Source organism: Diabrotica virgifera, chromosome 4, assembly GCF_917563875.1.
Source record: "Diabrotica virgifera virgifera chromosome 4, PGI_DIABVI_V3a".
Classification (NCBI taxonomy): domain Eukaryota; kingdom Metazoa; phylum Arthropoda; class Insecta; order Coleoptera; family Chrysomelidae; genus Diabrotica; species Diabrotica virgifera.
Window position 1 is genome coordinate 48,303,295 of NC_065446.1, and position 18,553 is coordinate 48,321,847.

Sequence of the window (18,553 nt, forward strand, 5' to 3'; positions counted from 1 at the left end):
ATGGTATATACCTACATAGTGTAAAAGTATCCGTACCTATTTTTTTAAATTTCTATTTTATACCTTTTTTGACAATATCGTGAACCCGTCACTAAAAATTTAGGCAGCTGCCCGAATTCTGGCACTACCTACTTAAAGTGATACGAGCCGCCACTGCCCTACTGTAGAATTTTTTGAACTTTGTGGCCCCCATTAAAAAAGTTTGCCCCAGCTACAGGAAACTCTTCCTGGTGGATTTTAAACATCATAGAAGTTTTCATGGACTTTCGTCCCTCGATAATAATGTAATCTTTCATTCTGCGTTTAAATTTTAAAAAAATACTTATTAGTTTTCTCGGGATTTGAAAAAAAAATGAATGCATTTAAAAAGCATTGACCCGAAATATTGCGCCTACGCTCTTAAAGTTACAGGTTCACTTCGTTGGTCGAAATAAAACACAAATTTTGATAAATAGGTTTCTAAACATTTTAATAGAAAACATAAAATAATTTAAAAACAACGTAAATTGCACTAGATCAAAGATGTTTTAAACAAATTTTTAATGTGCAGAGAAACAATTATAAAAAATATGGAAGAATGTGTCTGGTAACACATTGATTGTAACATCAATTTGTAGAACTATTTTACTTTTTTCACTTCTTGTTTATTTTCTGTTCCTTTTTTCTTTTCTCCTGCTTTTTTCTCTTCTGGGGCGTCCTCATATCTAAAAAGAAGTAAGTTTAATATCGCATATACATAGTGCAATCTTCAACAAAAATCTCAAACCGAAAACAGTAAATGTTTTCATTGGAAAGAATAGGACATTGAAATAAAAGTGGAAGAAACTGGAAGGGTCCGTACACCGTCTTGTAGGAAATACACTACCTAATCTACTGCATTGAGTTTTCAGCTGGAAGTAAACCCAAAGTAGTTCATATCGAGAGATTAGCTCGAATATACGACACCTAAATATTTAGGTATATTTAGGTAAAACCTCCGTTAACCGAAACCTGTTTAACCGAAACATCGTTTATCCGAAATGGGTGACATTTTCAATAATTTCATCAATAAAAAGTAAATTTTAAAAAAGCAATAAAATTAAGGAAAATGAACATGTTTAACAGTGTTTTTTTAAGAAATCTTCTATTTTCTTTTGTGTTTTCCTTTGACAACAATATTTTGCAGCTATATCTCGCCAATACTATGTTATTTGATACAAGAAGAATACAAAATACAATGTTATTTTTAACCGAAATTCTTGTTATCCGAAACGGCTTCACCCCCAATTGTTTCGGTTAACGGAGGTTTTACTGTACCTAGATATAATCCCAACATTGTTTTCTAAACTAAAACTCAATTAGGCATGCTATATAGTCATATATTTACTGACATCATAACCCACCGGTACAAACTTGACGGCAAACAAATTCAACAAATTTTTGCCAAAGCACGATTTCGAACTGATATTGGCGAGGAACCGCAAAGTGGGCGACGCCTGGTGGCGAATTTGAAAAGCATCAACTCTAGGAAAACATTGACTTTGTCATTAATTTGTGTACATATTTGCGGTCAGTTTATGTTGTAATTAACAATGATTTCGACTTAAAAAAACTACTGCAGTGTTCCTCAGTATTCATTCCTATTAAACTCTATGTAATGACGTAAACTAACCAATGCCAAATCACACATTTTGTTAATTTAACGTTTGTATTAAACGTAGTATTTTTTATTGTTTAAGCGACTGCAAAATTAAATAAATAAATAAAATGTAGTGTATATTCTGTACATGAATGTACATTGTTATGCAAAATATTCCGACCACCTCATAATTTCCAGAACACAATTATTATAAGATAAATTCACCTACTTAGTTTCCAGTTTTTATTTAATTAAAAATTGTTATCTGTTGGTGTAAAATAAATTGTAGTGTACCTATTAACTAAATTAAAAACAAAATTAGAAATTCTAATATAGATTAATAATTTTTAAAACGCTGTGTGATTATCGGGGGGCCAGATTTTTTTATGAAAAAAAGGTAAAAACAAATTAGTAGTTAGCATCAAATTTTAATGAATGCATACAGATGAAACATAATTTTGAGTCGTCTTTAACCTATAAGATGTCTTAGTGGTTACTTTGGCAAAACACTCGTGTAAATGATTTTAATTTAACGTTTTAGAACTGTGAGGTCAAATGACAAAATGAATTGTTTTCCTAGAGTTATCGTCCATATTTGAAATTTTGAGTGCCCTCTGACGGAATTTAATTTTGCGAATACGTATACGAGAAGAATTTGCACACTGCAAATTCGAACAATCAAAACTCAAACAAAAAAAAAGAATAATTGATAGTTGTACTTAACCGGTGATTTTGTCATCTAAACCGATTCGTAAATTCGATTCTTGTAAATTAGCTGAAAGGAGCAAAAAAGGGGCATGAAATACGGTGGTTCAGTATCGGCCGAACAAAAAGAGTTGAGCGAATCTATTGAGACGCATCCAATGCTAAAAAGGAAGTTCAATGTAAAAATCTGTATAAACTGAATGTATGTATAAACTGAAAGTCAAATAATTAGGAATGCACGTAGATTTAATGACATAACCCACCAGTACAAACTTGACGACAAATTCAACAAATTTTTCCTCATATATTAGTTTTTTTGCTAGGGTTAGGTTTAGCAGGAAAGCGCTGTTGCCAAATAAAAAACATATATGTATTTACCACAGCTGCTACCGGCTACACTGTAATGTACTTATTTCTCTTTGTCTTTAAGAGTGTGAAACAAAGATAACTATTTGTAATATAAGTGTCAAAGTCATGTCCTATAGAAGGTTATGTAAGATTTTGTTTTTTTTTATTATTTTTTTCTTCTTCTTTCATGGCCTTTCGAAGCTGTGTCCATCTAGCCAGCAACATTTCCTAAAATTAACGCCTAACTAAACCTACCACACAAGACTATTACGAACCTAATCGACCAATCAAGAATAGGGAAGGAAAAGTGAAGTTGGTTAAAAAATAAACTGTCGTTAAAATATAAACTAAATGAATAAAATATAATTTGAAAACAATAATTTGACATTACATTTAACCTCCAATATTATGATAGAAGTCAGTTACCATTTACCATTTACCATCTCACCAAATATAATAATGACGTCATATATACTCGTCACTACTTCTAGCCAATGAAATGCTCGCTGTAATATGAATGGCATGTCAAGAAAATCTGATTATTCCCTATATATTTTTTCAAATTTAAAATATGGCAACAAGGTGAAAATTACGTGCGAGCCTTATTGTCTGACTTTGGCCATATTTTTATTTTCATAAGTTATTTTCTTGGATCACAAATCAATATAAACAAAATAAAAATATTGTCAAACACTGACAGATATCAGGTAATCATTTTGAAGTATATTTACCAAATACTATAGATTGTAATACACACAACTCTTGACATTTCCCATTAATTTTGAGGAAGCAAAAAATAGCGCCATCTAGCGGTATGAGTATGATAACCAGAGCAATCTAACCTTACATTTATAAAACTGCTTTATTATTGTTTTTGTATAAGTGTTTGAACTATTTTTATTTTAATTTAATTTAGCAAAATTAGCTCGTTATTCAAAAATTTATAAAATTAAATTTGAATGTTTACGTCAAATTTTACGTTGTCAAAACGTAGTTCAACTCAAGCCGACAGTGGCGCTAGTGGCAACGTGCTTCCAGATTTCTGTGGGAGTTGGATGTATTACAGTCAATAGTATTTGTCTTTACCGACTACGAGAAACATTGACATATATCGTCGCCTTAATACTATAACTTGATAACTCGAAAATTGACGTTTTTGAGATAACTAGTTCACAAGATGTATTTTATTTGCCTCCATATTGTGTAAAAACTTGATAGCTCGCTCCAAACGAGTTAAGTATTTATTTATGACTGACGAAAGTTGATAAAACTTAAATGCCCCTAATATTCAGTGCTGAAAGTTGACAAGATAAGTTATCAAGCTATTATTTAATCGAAATAATCGTGAATACGACATACACTGAATGCTATAACTAGATATCTCGAGTTATCTAGTTGTAGCACGTGTTTTTTTGAAACCATTGAGCTTACCACATAATTGCTATCTGTTTATTCGGTTCATTTTAATGCAAGAATTCGAAAATTGTTAGCAGATCTGGCAGCCCCCATAGCAGAGGGCTAATTTTCAACAAAATAATGTTTAAAATATTAGTTGTGTTAAAAAGTTCACTTATATGCAACTTGGCACAACATGCGACATTACCAAATGTTAACATTATGGTAGTGCTAAAAGTTCATAACTTTAATTTTTCATGGTTTTTTCCATATTGGAAAACAAATTTGCACCGTATTCGTAAATAGATCAGTTGCCAAAAAGTTAAGGAACAGTATTTTAGAGCCGCAGAGTGAATTCCGTATTTACCAACATCATGGTAGCAGCACAAATATCATTAAAATCTTTAAACTCTCTTATCTCAAAACTACTAATTTCGAGTTATCAAGTTATAGTAGTTCTGACTGTTCTGAGATAAACCGGTTTAAATATTTTACAGAGATTTGTGCTGCTACTATGATGTTGGTACGTATGGAATTCAATCTGTAGCTTTAAAATACTGTTCCTTACCTTTTTGGCTACAGCCTATTCCACGAATATACGACTGTTTTGGATTATCGCGACAACGAATATTTTAAAAAATACCAAGTTTTTTGTAAAAGGTATATATTAAAATACCCTAAATAAGGGTCACAATACAAAACGTTTTCGGATTAAGGAATCCATCATCAGTGTTTAAAAGCCCTAAAATTAAGTATAACCTAATAAAATGAGATAAAAGTTAAAATTGACAGAGGTTTTCAAGAACAAGAGGCCATACTTACAAAATTTGCATGCCTGAGCCACCAAAATTTATTGGGTAAAAACCCTTTAAATGTAAATGATAAAGTTATTTTACATATTTATATAAAAATCATCTGATGTTAAAGATAAACCTGGATGTTACCCAGGGCAACACAGGACTCTCCCCACGTGGTTGGAACTTTTTTTGGAGAAAACCTCACATATTGGATTTCAATGGCCAACTGACAACTGAATTCAAAAGCAACCCAAAATGACATTAAGAACTGTCAATGCAACCTAGTTGTAATATTACTTCAGCCACAACGTTAAAGATTATTTTGAATGTTTAAGATAAAAAACAGTATCAAATTTACATATATTAAAATTAAAGATGTTCGCAAAAGATGAAAAATTTTTCCTTGAAATAATCCATTAATTAAGTATTCAAATATGAAAATAAAAATAAAATGTTTACGTTACAGGAAGTTATGCAGTCAACAATACCAATAGGTGTTGTATTGGTGGTATGAAATTATCAATACAATTAGACAAATAATGGTAAAGGCCTTATACGTGTAGACGTCTAAAAGCACAAAATAGTATGTAATGTGTACATATGTGTACGATTTTAAGAGTATTGATTAAATGATAATTGTTTAATGACTGATAACTTGCTTGGTAGTCGACCAAACATAAATTGCATAATGGTAGAAAAGTGATATGATAATTATAGAAATACTGTTTTGTTTTTATCTGATTGAAAATGAGACTAGAGTGGCTTGATGAAACTGAGTCCTCCAGAGACCTGACATCAAATTGGTTATAAATGAAGTGATCCTAAAATATGGGGGGGGGGGGGGAGTTGGAAGGTATGAAAAGTCTGACAGAGTATGTTGTGATATTGGACCATGGAAGATGTGTAATGTGTTGTTATGATATGAGAGTTATCTAATCTATAAGCTATGAGATAAGACTAAGAAGACAGGTTAGCTGGAATGAGACTCAATTCTGATGGATGTGGTTGTATATGTGATGTAGAAGCTAAATTTTGGAAAAGTAAAGCTGGTGTGAAATAATGAGAATGTAGGAGGATGAAGTACAAATGAATATTAGAGAGTTAAAGTAAGATGTTGCTTATCGACAATTGGGAGTGAAATAGATGTAAGTGGTAGTCATGTTTGGTGAAGCAAAGAAGAGAAAATTGTATCTGATGTGGTTTATGAAAAAAGTTGACGGTGTAGGGGTTGAAAAGCTCGGTAAAATGACACATGGCGATTGACACAATTAGGACTTCTCTGCTTCTCTTTAACTATTTCTAAGTCTTCATACAGGTCCAATTTTAGGAAGTTTTTTTTTGTGAAATATTATGTAGTAACGAGACATCTTCTGGGATATTAAGTGTATGTTTGTTTTGTACAAGATGTTGTGAGAAAGTAGAAGTGTTTTCTCTTTTGGTGTGCTCTAAGGTGCGTGAAGATAGGGATCTACAGGTCCTACCTATATGTGTAGCGTCACAATCAGAACATTGTAATCTATACACACCACTACGATCCATGTAGTTGATTGGGTCTTTGGAATTGGTAAGACACTGTCCTAGATTGTTGGGTACTTTTAAAGAAATGTGAGTATCAGTGGCGGTTATCCCTTTAGGTCAATTGGTCAATGACCTCCCTGTAATAATTGTACAATCAAACGATTATAATGTAATTATTTCCTTAAAAAAAGAAAATTTTCTGTATTAAAAATGTTCCGAATACAATAGTATCGTTCAAAGTTAAATTTTGCTTTTATTGTATTGTATTAAGATGCCGCCAGAAGATTACCGATAAATAAACATGAAATACGAGCTGTTTGACGATACCGAAAAGCCAAATTTATCTTTGACTGAAACTACACCGCAATATTACTCTTAAACAGCTAAATACGAACATTCACGATGGTCAAGAAATTTATTTGACCTCACTGTGAGAATACAGCATTGGGATTCCGAACGTTCACGAAAATACGCATTTATGCAAGTTGGTACTAAATCGTGGTCATTGACCGTAGACCGTATAACGTATAGTAGGTATCGTTTTCGTGACTATCTACGCAGGGAGTAAGTGGAAAGTGAACGTTGCTTTTCTACGTTAAAACGCATCAAGACGTTTTTAAGAAATATACTATGGGAGAGGACAGGTTGTGTGCTTTAGCTATGTTAACTATGGAGAAATCTTTAATTCGAACGATCACAAATTTCAACGAGCAAGTGATCGATCATTTCGCAAAATCTAAGGCCAGAAGAATCGATTTACTTTTTAAATCCGCATAAAAATGTAAGTTTTTATTTATTTTAGGTTTTGAGTTTAAGTAGTTTGTTGATATTCTGGCTGTTATAATTACATATTATATCATACTATTTATCTGATTTATTTGACAATTAGTAATGAAGACTTGTTCCTTTTACTTATTTCATATTTACTTGTCAAAAAAAGATCCGCTTAAATTTAAACAACATATTGCAAAATAAGTTATAAGAAACCAATACAGATGATGGAATAAGAAATTATTTAAAATGGGATTTGTAGGTCTTGTTTTTCCAAAAAAATCTTGAACCACCGGATATGACCTCCCCCTTCACTTACAGACCAGCCGCCACTGGTGAGTATTATCAACTCCTCTTTTAGGAATATATCTAATGTCTCCAGAAAGACGTTCATGAAGATATGGTAAGGAAGCATATGAGGGTTTGATGGATATTTTAGTATGCAACATATGAAGTACGAAAGTAAATTGCTCTAATAAGTATTCCAATAAACAACAATAATTTGCAATTTACTTTCGTTCTTCATATTCTGCACAGTAAAATATTCGTTGTCGCGATAATCCAAAACAGTCGTATATTCGTGGAATAGGGTTTACTGATTTATTTAGGGATACGATGCAAATTTGTGTTCTAATGTGCACTAATTTAGCACTACCATTATGTTAAAATTTGGAAATGTCGTGTCAAGTTGCATCTAAGTGAACTTTTTAACAAAAGTAATATTTTAAGCATTATTTTGGTGAAAATTAGCCCTTGTCAATGGATTATTACGGGTAGGCTACAGTGTTATTATTGACCAGCGTAAGGGCTAAACTAACATAAAAATAAAAAAAAGCATAATAGTGATGAAGTTGATAAGTTCTATAATATTACTCATATTCATGTTTCGTCAGTGTTATAATCGTTAATATCGTAATGTGGTGTCCAAAATAAAAAGGCAAGTTTGGGCTGAGCGACAATTTCTTTTACTAAAATCCAATCGCCTAAATACTAATGACAACCTGTTGAGGTTGCCAAAGCTGCTAAAAATTATCGAATTTTAGCATTAACATGAATCAAATCAACGGATAGCAATCAAGCGGTAGCCTCAATGGTTTCAGAATAACATACGCTACAACTAGATTACTAGAGTTAGCTAGTTGTAGCATTCCATGTACGATTATTTCGATTTACACCGATTCAAGCAATAACTTGATAACTCATCTTGCCAAGTTTTAGCGCTGAACGTTAGGGGCATTTTAATTTTATCAAGTTTCGTTAATCATAAATAAATCCTTAACCTGTTCGGAGCGAGTTATCAAGTCTTTGCACAGTATGGAGGAGCGTAACATACATCTTGTGAACTATAGTTATCTCAAAAACGCCAATTTTGGAGTTATCAAGTTGTAGTACTAAGACGACGGTATGATGTCATTAGTAATATGGTCCAATGAAATGTAAATTATAATGTCAGTGGTTTTATAATAGTCTTATTAATCCTAGCTTATCCTGTCACTGTCACATTCAAAATACGACCATGAGTGAAATATGACGTGAATTTTTTTTATTTAGCTTAAATGCCTAGACAACCATTGGCATGGTACAGTTGATTTCGCAATCAGATAGTGTAATGTGTAGTGTGTGTGTTGAGTAAATGTCTTGTTACTTAGTAAAGTCGACTTCATTGTCTTTACAAAGAGACGCTCATTGTATCCGAACGTCTGCGGTCCCTCCGGTGAGTACCGATCCCACAAGGATAGAAATTATTTTCATTTATTAATTTTTAATAAATGAAAATTTTCCTACTCAGCTGGGATTCGAACTCACAACCCTTGGATTGAAAGGTAAGCTCTCTTACCACTGAGCCACATAGGGGGAATTGAAAATTATTTTAATCCAAGTATATAATTTGTAGACTCTAGTTAAAAAATCTAATGTTTACTTACTTAAACATAGCAGTCAAATCTCCTTTAATTAAAGCTAATCCAAGAGGGGTTCCTATACATGCTGGAACTAAGTACAGTAAAGCTGGTTGTGCATGTTTGAATACATGCATAACTAACATCGTCGCTGTCAGTCCAAGAAAATATGCGATAACGGAGGCATTGAAATACGTTCTAGTTTGGCGTTTCAAACTGTTATCAAATCTCAATAATAAAGCTATGAATATACCAGGAATGATAATATCTCCTAAACCTAACATGGCAAAATTGTTAGCCGCAAATCCGTTTTGGAGTAGATCTTGTGGAAAGACAACTGAAATAGAAGAAAATATTTTAGCATATCAAAATATTTAACTTTTGGACAAAGAAATCAAACAAATATTCTGCTTTTTAGTCCAGGGTAATAAGGATTTTCTTGGGACACTCAAAGATCCAGGTAGCTGACTACTTTTTTAGTTATTGTAGACTTATAGGAAGAAAACCTACCTGTTTCCTGCCTAGAGTTCGCGTCCGTTTTTTAATTATTAACAATTTATTGCATATTGCAAATTTGTAATTGCATATTTGTAATGTACAGAAAAATTACATACAAATAAAAAAAGAACGATCAAAATATATTCAGTGAATCCCGAGATATAGAAAATGATAGTAGTTTTAAGTTGCCTTTTTTAGTTTTTGAACTCGTGCATTTGTCGGCTCCCAGCTCCCCCTTCACTTACCACGACTAGTCATCAATTGAACTACATTTTTAAAAATTCGTGTAAAATACCAGCTTTTCTAATATGTAAAATGACTTTTTCTACGGACAATATTTTTAAAGTTATTCTAAATGTTTATAAACTACAAAATTTCACAAATTTGGCATTAGGATTTTTGACTATATCAGATAACTTTTTTATCGTTTTTTAGTACATTTTGATAGTATCAGTTTTCTACTTTCATTTGGCATACGCAGAATTGGCCTATCTTCATTATTTTCTGTCTTACGTTATTGCAAAATAAAGGTCTCTGGGATAAACAATTAGAATAACTCTTAAACTAATTAATGGATTCGCCTCAAATTTTGAGGGTTTGTTAAGTACCCCAATACCCAACTTTGGGTGAAACACTAAAGTTCTAAGGTAGTTCTAGTAAAAGTTATGAACAAATAACTATTTTCACTTATTTTGCAGTTTAGTCTCTCATCAGGAGGCACATATGCTGCTCTCTCTGATCCAACCAAAACAAACCCCGACGTGCAGTCACGGATTGCAACGAACGAAATGGCATAGATGCCCTAGCGGCAACTGCTATCAAAAGACTAAGTTTTCAATCTAATGGCATATAAAACAACATGTTACTCTACATCCCACCAGACTGAAAACAATGGGAACCTTCTCTGGTTACACCTGGGAGGCTTCTACAATTTGCAAGCCATAACGGATGCTGAGACTAAGGAAGATATACATATATGCCTCTTGATGAGACTAATAAGTTTCGAAACCGGTAGAGGTGCTTGCTGCACTCTCTGATTGGACTAGAATATGGTGCGGCTGTATTTTCGTTTTGCAACGAAATTGAAAATGGTTATTCATATTTGATTTACATGTTTACTCTGATTGGAGTACGAAGGGAACCATTCTCGTTGGAACTTTACCACGCTGAGCAGATGGGACGTGAATTATAAATTGTAAAATTCCCTCATCTTCCTTAGTCTCAGCATCCGTTATGGCTTGCAAATTGTAGAAGCCTCGGAGGTGTAACCAGAGAAGGTTCCCATTGTTTTCAGTCTGGTGGGATGAGTGACATTATGTTGTTTTATATGCCATTAGATTGAAAACTTAGTCATTTTTTTAAATAGTTTTGTTCATATCATCAAATGATTCATTTATAGATTTATATAATTGTACGCAACAAATTCAGTCAAGTACAAGACGTCATTACTCACTTGTAAGGTTTTAGCTTATTATCATCTTATCAAGCGAACTTTTATTTCTTTTCACTACAATATAATTTAAAACAATACCTACTATAATTTACGAGTATACCTAAATTTTCTTCTACAACAATACCCATAGTGGGCGTTTATTGTTTAAATGTTAACTAAAAATTAATTTTCACCTGTCTTGAAGGTCTTGTCACTTGTAATTAATTTCCACTTCCTGATCTAGTCAAGCGAGGTGTGAGACAGGGCGATACTCTCTCACCTAAATTATTTATAACGGTCCTAGAATACGCCTTTAAAATGCTAAAGTGGGAAAATAAACGAATAAAAATAGTGTTGTTCTGAAGCTATTTCCTTGTGGCATTTTTATAATTAAGTATTTTCTCTGGGAAATAAGAAATATATCTTTCCATACTGAAAGAGGAAGTCAATAGAAAGAAAATACCACGATTAGTAAGTCAATAACATATCGAGTTAGTACAAATTTTATATTTTAGTATTACTTATTGTATATCTATGTATTATTAATATTATTTATAATTTAAACATATTAAAGTCAGAATTTGGTATTAGTTTTTTGAAGGTAAATGAAATGTAAGACCAAATACTTACGATGTCGGGATAGTATCACGAGGTTTTTTCCTGGTTTTCCCTCGTGATTTACTATGGAATCTCTAACGCGAGAATTTTACTGTCATCGTTGCATTTGGTTGTCTTTTTAAAGACAGATCACATGCTATGATTTTTTTGCGACGGATATTCTTGAGTTGGGATTGATTTCATGTAATCGAATGAACTATCTTTTAGTAAAGTCGTCCCAGGAACGCAACTCATAAATATTGGCGATATCATTTTAAAGTCTTCTACTTTAAAATGTATAATATACCTCTGAATTGCCAATATAAATGAGTCAGATTAAATAAATTATTAGAAGAATTTTTTTACTTAGCAACAACATTTTTGTTTATTTTAATAGTATTTTGTTTTTTGACAATGAAACCCGATTTGGGCTTCGAAACGTTAATACATTCATTTTTTAGTAAAATTGTGGCTTATTTCCCATAGAAAATACTTAAGAATAAAAATAGATGGAGAAATGCTCAATCATCTGCGTTTTGCCGACATAGTACTTATTACCGAAGATCTGGGTGAAGCACAACAAATACTACAAGAGTTAGAAAACGTATCTTCAACAATAGGTCTAAAAATGAACATCAGTAAGACCAAATTTATGACAAATTTAGTTCCCAGCGAACACCTAACCATCCAAAATCAAGTGGTAGAATTGACAGAAAAGTACCTACATATATCTTGGTCATGAAATCAGAATAGGCAAGGACAATCAGACCTGAGAATTTCAACGACGAATAACACTTGCTTTGGCGGCGTATGGTCCACTAAGAGACATCTTTAAGCCAAGCCGCACACCAAAGAAACATGAAACGAAAAACATGAAACATGAAACGAAAAACATGTTTCATGAAACTAAAACACTGCTAAACAAATCTCAAAGTCCGCCTACCAATGAAACGAGTGTGATTCATGCTTATGACACATTTTTATTTTCGGAGAGTTTCATAAATGGCCGGACGTATATTTGTTTAGCAGTGGTTTATTTCCATGAAACGTAATTTACGTTTCATGTTTCTTTGATGTGCGGTCGGGCTAAGAGCAACATCCCGATAGCTATGAAACGGAGGACATTCGTCCTATAACAGTATTGCCTTCTCTTTCAAAAATCTTGGAAAAAATTATGTACAATAGACTGTATACTCATGTTTCAAAAACTTTAATGGAAGAACAACATGGTTTCATAAACAAAAAATCAACTCAAAAAAATCTGTGCATTTTCAGTCACTATATTGCTTCGTCTATAAATAATTCTCAAGTTGATGTTATCTTTACTGATTTAGCAAAAGCCTTTGATAGAGTAAATCATTCAGTACTATTAAAAAAACTGAGGTCATATGCACTTTCTGACAAGCTTATAACATTTTTTGAATCTTACCTTACCAACCGTACTAATGTAGTCAAATTTGGGAACTGCTACTCAGACAGTTTTATAACCAGGTCAGGTGTACCGCAAGGTTCCATCCTTGGGCCTTTACTTTTTGTTATGTTCATAAATGACATCACCGATTATATAAAATTTGCCAAGTTTCTTCTATTTGCAGACGATTTAAAATTATTTCTTACAATAAAGAACGAACATGACTGTATTAATTTACAACAAGATATTCGAGGTATATCCACATTTTGTAAAAATAATGATTTGAACTTAAATGAGTCAAAATGTAAACTATTGACTTTTTCTAGAAAGCGAGAAATCATAAGAACAGATTATTTTATTAACGAAGTAACACTTGAAAGGTTAACAAAAATCAGAGATCTAGGGGTGTTATTCACTAGCAACTTCTCCTTTAATGAGCACATTCTCAAACTAACTAATGATTGCTAGAGACAGTTAGGCTTTATCCTAAGATCCAGTAAAGAATTTTATTGTGACACTACAATTAAGCTTTTTAATGCATATGTGAGGTCAAAACTCGAATACTGTTGTACCATATGGAGTCCCTCCACCATATCACATGGTGATATGATAGAGGATTCAGAAGAAATTTTTGAGGTCTTTAAATTTGAGGAAATTTGGGATTTATCCTTTTAAGGTTTCATATAACTTGCAGAGAATGCTTTTTGACACTGTGTTATTGAGCGAAAGACGTAGAAATGCCCAAATCATTTTCATATTTAATATAGTTTATCAAATCATAGATTCTCCTACGATTCTTTCATTTATAAATTTTAATGTACCAGACCAAAGACTTAGATGTAGACACACTTTATTTAAAATAACTCCAGAATATGCAAACTCCCCCATGGCAAACTGCTTAATGGCAATGAACGATTTTATCGTGAGTGAAGACCTTGACGTATATAATATGAAAAAGAGTACTATGCTCTACATAAACTGTGATACCCTTATTTATTGTTTTAACGTGTATTTGTTTTACTGTATTGTATAAATTATTGTATGTTCTTATTGTCTTGTATTGACCAACTGTGCATTTATAATTGGCATCATTGCTGTAAATGTGCAGTATAAATAAATAAATAAATAACATTTGACCAATGTGTTCTTCCTATTATGACATACGGAGCAGAAACTCTCACGCTCACAAAAACAACAGCACTAAAAATGCGAGTGGCACAAAGGCGCATGGAAAGATCGATTCTCGGCGTGACAAAAAAGACAAAATAAGGAACCAAGACCAACGTTATAAAAAGGTTCATTACTTCGGTCATATAATGAGAGGACCTCAATATCGTTTACTTCGGTTGATCATTCAGGGCAAAATCGAAGGAAAACGCTGGGTTGGAAGAAAACAACTGTCCTGGCTGCGTAACTTTAGACAATGGACAGGTCGAACGGTCGAGGATTTGTTTCATATAGCTGCCGACAGAGAAACATTTCATCAGCTTGTTAATACGACGACAGCCAACGCTTGAAAACAAGCACGGCACACAAAGAAGAAGAAGTTGCAGATGTATTATACCTACGTCCTTATTTGGTAATTTGTCTGAGCAAGACCATAAGTCAACCATTTTTGGGCTTTTCCTATCTCTCTAACCTGGTCTTCCTATCTGCACTTTGGCCTTAGACAAAATAACAGACCGGAAAACTCGCTGAATCACGTGAATTCTTATTCGTCTTAAGGTGCCTTCTCCATTACTGAAAGTTGGCTATAACTACAGCAAAATTCTCTCTATCTTGAGCTGTTCTTAGTATCGAACGTGTGACCATACCTGTCCAGTCTCTTACATTCTTTAGCCAGGAGCATTTTCTTCTTCCTGGACCTCTTTCCTTTTCTTTTCACTTCCAATATGAGTCATAGAAAGTTGTATTTTCCTCCTCTGTAAATGTCCTAGATAACTCGTTTTTCTGTATTTTACAATAATTAGGAGTTCTCTTCTCAGCACATCGTTGTTGGTCACATGCTCTGTCCAAGAGATCTTCAGCATCCTTCGAAAAACCCACATCTCAAAGGCCTCTATACGCCTCATACTTGTAATTCCGAGAGTCCATGTTTCCACTTAGTCCATTGAAATATTACATTTTTTAGGCCATACCTTGCATTTGTTAGCGGAGTCAATTTTATTTTTTTAATGTGTAGGAGGGATCAGTAGAAGCTTAAGTTCAAGTTTTTGGGGTCGCCACCCTTGTGCCCCGACCGCCATCTTGGAAGAGGGGTGCAAAGGGGTTTCGCGCTATATCTCGTAAACTACCAACCCTACGGAAAATCTAATAAAACATAAAATGTAGCAAATTACATTTTCTACGATTTTATTTCTATCACTTTTTATCGTCAGGTGACCAACAAAAAAGATATAAACAAAAATAAGTAAAATTTTTTTAACAAGTTTCCTTTTGAAGGTTCTAACTTTTTTTCAGTTCATTTTACAATAAAATAACATTATAGCAATTTTGTAGAGTTTTTCAGCGAACAATTTCCACTATAAAGATGTTTAATTCTATTTATTTATCTAGGTTTGACAGCGCTCCAAACTTGACCAGATTCTCGTATGCTCATAGGGATACAATAAAAACAAAACGTTAGATACAATACTATTATTAATCTACTTTTGACCTTTCTCCCCACTATAAAACCTACCCTAAGCATATATAGAAAAGGCCCAAGAAGTCGTTTGAGGACAAATTCGCCGGTCCAAAAGAAGAATGACGAAACCGAAACATGCAAAATTCTTCAGAAGAGCAAAAAACGATTTTTAAATATTTAAAATAGGGATTAAATGAAGAGTAATCGTTCAGGAGCATCGGTATGGCGTTTGTTTTTTGACAACGATGGCTTTTATTTTCATCGATATTGGTCCGAATTTCATTATCTTAATTTAGTCGCCCCATTTTCAACCCTATCTACAGTTGAACCCTTGCGTCATTATGCATCTGAAACCTATCTACCCTATCTACCCTTGCGTCATTATGCATCTGAAATAAGCACATTTTTACAGTTCGGTATTTTTGTATCATCTTTACATAGTATTTTAGAAGTTAATTGCTCAATAAACAGGAATTGACAAATTCTGCAGTTGTCATTTTTCTTCCGTACCGGACTGAATATCTGCCTGTTATTACTTTTATTATTATAATTTATCCTAAGTGGCACAGTAGTCGGTCCCCCTCTACTTAACTTATTCTTACAGTTGTGCTACCTATTTGGCCACGTGCAGTCGTATTAAAAATTGTGAAAAGTATTTTGAGTTTTATAGATAATATATTGAGAGTCTTGTGGGTAAAATTTATATTTTTGCGATTAGATAAGCATTTTGTGTTTTGTAAGCCCAGCCGCACACCAAAGAAACATGAAACGTAAATTACGTTTCATGGAAATAAAACAGTGCTAAACAAATAAACGTCCGCCCATTTATGAAACTCTTCGAAAATAAAAATGTGTCATGAGCATGAATCACACTCGTTTCATTGGTAGGCGGACTTTGAGATTTGTTTAGCAGTGTTTTAGGTTCATGAAACATGTTTTTCGTTTCATGTTTCTTTGGTGTGCGGCTGGGCTTAGAGCGCATCATGAGTGGTGCTTATTTTATTTGTAAGAAACCTCTAGGGAAAATTATTTGTCAGTGGGAAAGTCGAGCTAACTTTACTCACTGTTGTCGGCGAACGTTTTTCGTCTCTTTATATGGCGGAAATAAAGACGATTCTCGGGAAACCCTGAGATACAAACGATTCGCTAAAACAGTGACAAAAATGCATTAAATCTCTTCTCACTTCCTCCAATACAAGATGCAGCCCGTTTCCACAGACTCCGAGTATATCACCAGATTCAGTCATGGCTTGGTAAACATTGTGATCCAGAAAATTGGGACTGGAAAAAGCATGAAAAATTTTGGATACCAATCCAAACTTCCAAGCCTCCAGTACCACCGAGCTTAAGAAATTCATCTTTAGCAGATGCAATGTTCTCAAATGTTCAGCGGTGTGCCTCTATTGTGGTGGTGAAAGTTGCAGCAACATCGTGGACATATCAACATTAATTATTGAAGATGAATTACCGACAATGACGCCAACTTTAACTCTCATTATATCACAAAAATTCACCTCGGATACTGATTCAGATCTTGACTCGCAGCTTGGACCATCGAAAAAAATGAAAAAATAATAACTATTGTAGATCTTTTTCAACATATAATAATAAATAATATTATTTTGTCTAGAAATTGTGGGATACCACACAAAAAACGGGCCTCCAGACTCTACCTCATAGGTGGCCGGGAAAAGGGTCAAAAATAGCTTAATAATAGCATAGGAATGTTAAAATTATAATAAATAAATATATAGATAGAAAAGTAAGCCCAAGGTTTTGTTTTTATTGTATTCCTGTATTGTATTGTGAGAATTGCGAGAATCCGGTTAAGTTTGGAGCACTGTAAAACCTAGACAAATAAATAAATAAATAAAATTAAACAACTTTATAGTGGAAATTGTTCGTTGAAAAATCCTCTATAAAATCGCTTTGATGTTATTTTATTGTAAAATGAACGGAAAAAAGTTATAACCTCCAAAAGGAAACTTCTTACAAAATTTTCTCTTATTTTTGTTTATAACTTTTTTGTTGGTCACTTGACGATAAAATAGATATAAAATTGTAGAAAATTTAATTTGCTACCGGGGACAAGGGCGGCGACCGGGGACAAGGGCGGCGACCTCAAAAACTTAAACTTAAGCTTGTACTGAACCCCCCTATACATTAAAAAAATAAAATTGACTCCTCTAATAAATGCAACCCTAAATGTAACATTTCCATGGACTAACCCCATATAGCAATATATAATAAATTAATGTTTTTACAAATTGGTATCGGATGTCCAACGATAAGGTAGAGCTTATTAGGATTTTTTCCATTCTTTGAAAAGCGGACCTAGCTTACTTGGTTTCCAGCAACCAAAGATACTGGAATCTTTGTATGAGTTCTATCTGTTTGTTATAGATACGAATATTAATGTCGGCATTTGGTGAAAGTGTAACAGCCTGAATTACATTTCATAAATCGTTTATGCTAGATTAATATTTATGTAGTATATATGTACTTTACTTACGTTTAATTGGAGCCTCAAAGCTCTTGGCGACAGTAACCATAACGTCTGTACCAAATACCCAAAATATATCATAGACAAACAGTCCTCCGAGTAGAATACAACCAGTAGCAACATTATTGAGATGCAGCAGTTCAACGCCATGAATTGCAAACGCCAGTCCAAACAAATTATTAGCCACCCAATGCTTCTGGACCAAGTACCAGGCTCCTACTAATGAACATGCTATCAATGCTACAATGTCGTATGTGGAAAACCTATAGTCTATTAAGTACTCCGTATTGTCACCCTCTCCTTGTGTAAACATTATATGAAATGGAATGTTTGGTATTGCTGCTGGCACTAATTTACTTACAACAGGGCTGAAATTTAAGAATATTTATTAAAATTCAATTTTTTCCAAATATTTTTGGATATTTAATGGCTAAAT

The 18,553-nt window shown here is 33.3% G+C and overlaps 1 protein-coding gene across 1 annotated transcript in view; it reads right to left on the reverse strand.

Annotated features, from left to right (window-relative positions):
- Positions 1-442: 442 nt before the first annotated feature.
- Positions 443-18,553, reverse strand: part of LOC126883508 (minor histocompatibility antigen H13) — a 42,792-nt gene continuing 24,681 nt past the window's right edge. Inside the window, exons 3-5 of the mRNA XM_050649117.1 lie at positions 18,127-18,485; positions 9,078-9,387; positions 443-704 (exon numbers count right to left, since the gene is read on the reverse strand). Of these exons, the coding sequence (XP_050505074.1) occupies positions 620-704; positions 9,078-9,387; positions 18,127-18,485 (754 nt within the window). The 3' untranslated portion in view covers positions 443-619. The remainder of the gene's footprint in view (positions 705-9,077; positions 9,388-18,126; positions 18,486-18,553) is intronic.